General features: G+C 39.6%; 1 protein-coding gene across 4 annotated transcripts; it reads right to left on the minus strand.

Moving 5' to 3' along the window:
* LOC107630098 (pentatricopeptide repeat-containing protein At4g14820) lies at window positions 1101-7442 on the minus strand. Of its 4 annotated transcripts, none has more exons than XM_021118564.1 (5): window positions 6997-7442; window positions 4924-5506; window positions 4648-4688; window positions 2893-3520; window positions 1101-2792 (listed from the first exon to the last, which is right to left on the minus strand). In XM_021118564.1, the coding sequence occupies exons 4-5, from the start codon at window positions 3516-3518 to the stop codon at window positions 1196-1198; spliced, it is 2223 nt and encodes a 740-aa protein (XP_020974223.1). In that variant the 5' UTR covers window positions 3519-3520; window positions 4648-4688; window positions 4924-5506; window positions 6997-7442; the 3' UTR covers window positions 1101-1195. The 4 variants fall into 4 exon arrangements, with proteins under 4 accessions (XP_020974223.1, XP_020974222.1, XP_016188625.1 ...); XM_021118563.1 differs by having other exon boundaries at window positions 4924-6197; XM_016333139.2 differs by lacking the exon at window positions 6997-7442 and adding an exon at window positions 6248-6986 and having other exon boundaries at window positions 4924-6197.

The following is a 7819-nucleotide window of genomic DNA, read 5'->3' on the forward strand; positions in this document are numbered from 1 at the left end:
GATTTAGGATTTTTGTTTATTTTTTAATTACATTATACTAATTATAGTAATTATGATTTATAGGATTTAGGGTGAATAGTTTGCTATATGGTGTTTGTTGTTCAAGGTTTACATTATAGAAAATACAATTTTAAATGGTATACCGTATACGATTTAGAAGAATGTGGTAGTACTATGACGGAACATTAACCCGCGTTCCTCCAATTAGGGCCACGTATGTATGCTGTTTTTTGGAGTCCAATATTATCTTCTATTGAAACCATATAAAATAGTTGTTCCATTAATTTATGCAGCCCACTTATTATTTTCCTTAAGCAATTCCATTACGGTTCCGCTACATTACCAACAGCATATCTGCCAACTTTTGCCAACTTATTTATAATTGTGTTTCATAAAAGTGTGTCCGTGGATGTGTCTAATAAAAATGTCTTTTTTATAGCTATATTTAATAAAAGTGTCTTTATAAATATATTTTCTGGATGTGTCTCTTTATATATGTATTTAAAATATATTAATTATTAGACACATCCACGAACACACTTCCATAAAACACAATTATAAATAAGAGTTGGCAGAAGTTGGCAGATAATATGTTTGTACCCTATACTTTTCCATTCCATTAACAACTAATTATACATCTTTCATTCTACGGAAAACAAGAACAAAAAAGACGCATCAATCCTCAGTGCCATTCCCTCAACACCGTTTCTACACATTTCAATACACCTGTTACCTGCTTATGCTTACACGACTTATAAGCATACCATGTTGATAAAGAGAATCAGCACCACAGAACTTCCCAAAAAGAAACCTAAGCCTTCCAAGCCCCCTCCCCAACTTTCTCTCTCACACAACATTCAAAGTCTCGACTTTCTTTTTCTTTTCGGTTTTGTTTAACTTCGAAAGGAAGGTTAGCTAAGGCCTAAGTTTGCCTCCAAATGACCAATATTTAAATGACTCTCATATTTATAAAGAATAAAATATTATTTCAACAATATTTTCTTGAAAAAATAATATCACACGCACCGGAATATATCAAAGTCTGTGTGGTGGTTTTGACTCAAACAACCATAGACTTTTGACGAGTCAATCTACATGAATGCTGTTGCAATTGCAAGGTAGGTCTATCAATGAAGATGAAAATATGTGATACTATAGTTCAATTTACAAATAGAAAAAAAAAATGATATAAAAGTCACCAATAGTCTCTACAAGAACAGACACCACCTTTACAATGGTGAAACCTAGTTCTATCTCTCACAACAATCTCTATTTGATACACTTTCGAAACCAACTTCATGAAGGTATGGCAATCCTCACATATTCTGAGATTTTTAACTATGCGAATACATGATGACTCTTTCCTCCCACTTATTAGCCCATAACATAATGCTAATTTCTCACTATGCCAGAGAACTAGTTCTTTCTTCTCTTCCTCTTCTATATCAACCAAAATGCCTGAGGTACTTGGTGTGTAGCCAATTAGCTTCAATTCACTCACTACCTCACCTAATTTCTCATATATTTGATCTGATTTTTCATGATATTTATCGGCCATCATGAACTCGTGCACCTCATTATTCATTTCAATCCTACTGCATGCCCTCTCCTTGGAGATGCCTCTATGACTCATCAATTTCCTTATCAATCCAACATCATCCCATCTTCTTTCTTTGGCATAAATGTTTGACAAAACTACAAGGGCTCCATCATGATCAGGTTCTATCTCAAGAAGTCGTTTGGCTGCAAATTCACCTAATTCAACCTCACCGTGCACTTGACAAGCAGACATAAGGGATCCCCAAATGATAACATTTGGAGCGAAAGGCATTGTCTCAATAACCTCAATAGCTTTCCTCAAGAGGTTGGCTCTACAATACAGGTCAATCATGCAACCATAGTGCTCAAGCTTGGGAGAGATGCCATGCTCATCAATCATGGATGAAAAGAAGTTCTGACCCTCTTCAACCAAACCCGCATGACTGCATGCGTAAAGTACACCAATAAATGTAACACCGTTGGGCGTAACATGTTCTTCTTTCATCCTATGGAAGAGGTTTATGGCACTATGAGCATCCCCATGCATGGCAAAAGCATTGATCATACTGGACCAAGATATCACATTTTTTCTTGGCATGTTCTCAAATACCTCTCTTGCTCTGTCCAAGCTCCCACACTTGGCATACATATCAATTAGAGCATTGTTGACAGACAGAGCTCTTCTAAACCCATTTTTATCTACATATGCATGAACCCATTTTGCTTTTTCAAGCACACCAACATGAGAACAAGCGGAAATGACACTCAGCATTGTTATCTGATCAGGAACTATTCTGCGCAGCTGCATTTCATCAAACAATTTAAGAGCCTCGTGAGGCTGATCACTCTCAGCATAACCAGATATCATTGCACTCCAACACACCAAGTCCTTTTCAATCATCTCGTCAAATATCATACGAGCCTCTTTAACCATTCCAAGCTTTGCATACCCTGAAAGCATTGCAGTAGAAACGACCAAGTGTTTTGTGGAGAATTCATCATACAGCTTCCGCGCCAAATCCATTGCACCACAGTTTGCATACATGTTAATTAAGGCCCTCTGTAAGTGAGAGTCAAGAACCATATCTCTTTTCCGAATGAGCTCATGGATTGCTTTGCCATAGCTCAAATTCCCAGCATGACCACAAGCAGAAAGCACAGTACAGAAAATCACACCATCTGGTTCCACACCAGAGCTCTTCATCACCTCATATAGCTCCAAAACACAATCATAACAACCATTTTGGCAGTACCTGTATCATAACACCAGAGTGAAAAGGTTGGAATGTTATTGAGCAAAGTAGCAGCAAGCAAAAAATTCACCCAAAAACTATTTGCGGCATACATCCATACCCATCAAACATAATATTCCAAGCAACAACATCCCGATGAGACATTTTGTCAAAAAGCAAGCGTGCATCCACAACGCGGCCACAAGCCGCATACATACCAATCAAACCCGTTTGAATAAAAGGATCAGCATCGAAGCCCAACTTGGAAGCAAAGCCATGAATCTCCAAACCTTGGTTCAAAGCAGAGGCTCTGGAAACTGCCTTAAGCAAAGGAGGAAAGCTGAAGTTGTCAAGAGCAAGGGGGACACATGTCCTGAGGGTGTAATAGAGCAAGAGAGCGTTGTAGGGTGTGGGGCCGCGAGAGAAGTCGCGGAGGAGTTGGTTGGAAAAATGGGTGGGAGGGTTTGGGATTTGGGAGAAGAGGGAGACGGCATACTCGGAGGAGAAGGCGGCGGAGGAGAGGAGCAGGCGGATGAGGAGGGAGTGAGAGCGTTCCAGGTTGGAGCGCAGAATTTGAGTGTGCACTTGCTTTAGTTGTCTCAAAGTTGTCGAAGATGTTATTGCTTTCAGCAATATATTCAACTTTTGGCTTTGGAACTCGCGGGGTTGGGCAACAGTTTTGGTTGTCTTCGTCTGTGTAGGGCTCCACATGGACACGGGCATCGCCATGTTTAAGGTTGTCGCCATTCCTGTCCAACAGAATGAAGGAAGGATAAAGCTGCCGTCTCAAAATGAAGCAATTAATCAAACATATTCCGTTCGGATCAAGGTTGCAACCATAGTTATCAGAACCGAACCGGCAATTAAGGTCACTGGTTCAACCGGTGGGTCACTGATTCACCCGGTTGACCCAATCATAATTTAAAAAAATATAAAATTATATAAATGAAATTAAAATTATGTATTAAAACTTAAAATACAAGTCTTTACAAACATAATAATAATAATCAAATATTAATTTTTAGACATAACTAATGATGCAAAAAGAGATAATAAACTAGTTTCTAATACAAAATACTTTCTCCATTTAAATAAACAAGAGCAAGTAAAAGATAACACAATCGATAAATCAAGTCCAAGTGATCTTAAAATCAACATTTATATCTTCATAGGACAAATTTGGAGCTTGATCAACATTTTCCTCATTTTGATTTGCATCTATATCTTCCATAAGAAACACTGCATTATGCAGAACATCAGAAACAGAGAAAGAAGAGTTTGGAGAACTACAAGAAACTAGCAAACTGAATTAACTTCATCTTATCTTTCCATCAATGAATCAATTCTACACACCTCTTAGAGGGATGCAAGAGCTTCATTTATAACAGAGTTGGAAAAGAGAGAAAGATTAGATATCAGAATAACAAACCCTAATTAACTGTACCAAACTGATTTTGTTACTGACCAACTCTCTTATCTCTTATCCCTTAACATACAGCAACAAAAGATTTAGCATTTTTTAAGCAACACAACAACAAGGTTCAGTAACAAATTCAACTCAACTCAATTATCCAGCAACAAATTCTACTTTCAGCAACAACCACATTTATGATATGTTCAGCATCAAATTCAACTTACAGCTGACAACAAATTCTACTTCTAAAGTTCTAGCAACAAATTCAGCTATGATAACTATGATAACTTTCAGGCAGCAACAAAAAACTTCCAATTCTCCAAATATGATTTACAGCAAATTAACATTAGCTAATCATAATTTCAGCAACAAACTCAACTTTCAACAACAAATTCAAGATGTACTAATAATTTACAGCAATGAAATTGAAAGAGGAATAACAAGGCCGAAGCTGAAACTCACCTGGACAGAGAGATGAAGCAAAACTTAACTAAGTGATTATTCTGCAAAACAGCACCAAATTCAAGGTTCAATAAACTCAGTAATGATTTTCGGCAACGAACAAACTTAGGCTAAGTGATTATTTTGGCAAGTCAACAACAAACTCAAGGTTCATGATGATCAGTAACAAATTTCGGCAACACATTCAACTTTCAGCAACAAATTACTTTCGGCAACAAAATCAAAGTGCAGTGATGCAACAACAAAATTGAAACAGAAAGAACAGGGGAAACTCACCAAATCAGGTTGCACGAAGGGAGTTGACGGCGAAGGAGAAGCTGATGGCGAGGGAGAAGCTGACAGCAAGGCCACCGGGATCTGTTGCCTCTGCTACCGGCAACGAAGAGGGCAGGGAAGGGAGAGATCGAGACCAGGTGCGAGACAGAGACCGTGAGAAGCAAGAAGACGACGACCACCACCACCAGAGGGACCAGATGCGGTTCCGTCTGCTTCTGCCGCCGGTGAAGCGAGTGCAGGGGCACGGGACCACAACGACGACCGAGGTAAGGGGACGAGGTGAGGGGACGAGGTGAGAGACCGAGAGCGCGACAAGGTGAGGCCGTGAGAGACTGAGAGTGACGGTCCCTCACCTCGGAGGCTTCGACGTTGCGATGCGACGCCGCGATGGTGGCTTCAATGTTCACAATTGCGTCGGCGGCGGTAGCAGGCGGTGGTTGGACGGAAGTGACGGAGGAGCAGGATCTCGATGAGAGGAGCTCGGACTGGCTGAGTGTGAGGAGGCAGGAGCAAGGTTCTGAGAACCGGACCGGTTATCAAACCGCTTTAGTTATTGGTTCACTGGTTTATTGATCCAACCGGTCTAACCGGTGGTTCAACCGGAAAAACCATTTTAGAATAGAATAATAAAATTATAAATATGCAAGTATTAAGTTGAGGGTATAAGGTAGTATGAAGTTTTTCTAATGGAGTGGTGAATTACTCTTAGGATTTTCCTTTTTTATATTAAATGCAAAAATGCCAGATGAAAGCATGATACCAAGCAAGTACAATTCCTCATCGGTACACAAAACGTTAAAAGAAATGTCTGACAAAAATAGGAAGAATAGAATTATCATAAATCCAACTAAAAAATAAACATAGTACTCGGATAAATAAACTTGATAACATTATTAATAACAAAGTTGGTAGTGTACTAGTGCTAGAAAGGCTTCACCAAATGAAGGTGCATACAGGCTTTTAAAGACAATAGACTTGGATCTGTGCAGTAGCATTTTAGAGACAATAGGCTTTTAAAGACCATTTGGTAAAACTAAGCTTTGAATAGGTACAATACAGGCTTCACCAAATGCTCATAACACACAGAAAGACAGTTTCTCAAGATACATAAATAAGTGCTCATCCTCTGAAAATAATCATCTGAATCGGTATAAGGCAGGAAAAAATGACCATAAGTCTCTTTACCCAAGTCAAAATAAATAACCATATCTGAACTCAACAATCAGCATTCAGCACCAAACATTACAAAACATTAACCAATAATCACACTAAACCTGCAACCAGCAATTACAAAGCAGCAACAAACATTACTACATTATAAAACATTCCAAAACAGTGATGACACTAAACCTGCATAGTAAATAATCTCAAAGACAATGATCACCAATATCCAGCAAATAAACAATAAATACACAACAACAATTTAGCAAATAAACAAGAACAAGACCTAAATAGAAAATCCAACAAATTAAGTCGCAGCAACCTAACAATTTGACAAATTAAAACAACAGCAGCCCAACAATTTAGCAAATTATCAACTTAACAAATTCAACAGCAGAAAATCACAACAAAACAAAAAAAATTAAAAGTAACAGAAGAACACAAGAACAATTAGCAAATTAACAAGTTCACAATAACAGTTAAAAAATTTACCAGAAGAACACTAATGCAAGTGGAATCATCATGCTAACATGTTTTCTGCAAAGATGTTATTTGTACAGCTAAAATTTCCTAATTACTATGATCCAATTATTCTAATTTCACATGCAATCAACTTACTAAGTTTCTAAAAGCTAGAAATTATAAAACCAACCAGAAATATGGTTAAAGCATTTCATCAAACATGTTGAGTGCGGTAAAATTAAAACGAAATAAGAGCATTCAAAGCTTAATTTCAATGTGATAGAGAAGAGAACATAACTATTGTAACTTTAATTTAGTCTATGAAAAAATCCAAATCACTACCAAATCAAATAATTACTTATTGTAATAGAAATCAGAAGTTGCAGAGTTTGAAGAAGAGTATTGGTGTTGTGTGAGTGTATTGTCTGGTGGCAGGTTTAGGGAACTCACGGCAGGGACAAAAGAGAGCAGTTCGACGGCTGAGTGGAGCGCGCGGGTTGGTCGGAGAGTTTGAAGCAGAGCAACGTGGCTTCCAGACGAACGCGAACTCGAACGGTGAACAGCTTGTGAACGCGAACGGTGAACGCCGAGCGAACGCGAACGGCGAAGAACGCGAACGAAGACGCGAACGTGAACGGCAAACAAAAGGCGACGGAAGCGCGGCTGAGCAGACAAAGACGACGGACGCCGAGCTCGAAGAAGCAACCGCGATCGCTGACAGCGAACAGGGGTTGAAGACTTGGAGCACGAGGGAAGCTAGATGACGGATGGCGAACTTTGAGTGCGACGGACGGCGGCAGTATGCCCTTCTGGCAATGGTGTAGGCTTACAGTGCTAGGGTTTTGTGGTTGGGTGTGGGTGATTTCTCTGACTGAAAGAAAGATAGGGAGAAAGGGAGAAAGAAACGAAGGAGCTTCCCTTTTTTGTGTAAACCGGCCGGGTTCCGGTGCGGTCCGGCCGGGTTCCAGTTCGGTCCGACCGGCCGGTTCTTGTCCGATTCAACAGTTTTTCGTCGGTTTTTTTATTACCGGTTTTATATGTCTGATCGGACCGTTAATGTTACCGGTTCATAGTTAAACCGGTCTGACTGGCCGGTCCGGTCCAATTTTCAAAAAATTGGGCAGGAGCGCGTTTTGGTTAGGGGGCAGGGGCTTAGGGCAAGGGCTGGTAAGAGTTACCTTCCGTGCCCTAATGTGCCGCAAAACGGCGCCTTCTAAGCTTAATTAAAAAAATCGGTCAGGTCACGGTTCGATTCAACCGACCAGTTTCTAGC

Source organism: Arachis ipaensis, chromosome B03, assembly GCF_000816755.2.
Source record: "Arachis ipaensis cultivar K30076 chromosome B03, Araip1.1, whole genome shotgun sequence".
In the NCBI taxonomy this organism is placed as follows: Eukaryota; Viridiplantae; Streptophyta; class Magnoliopsida; order Fabales; family Fabaceae; genus Arachis; species Arachis ipaensis.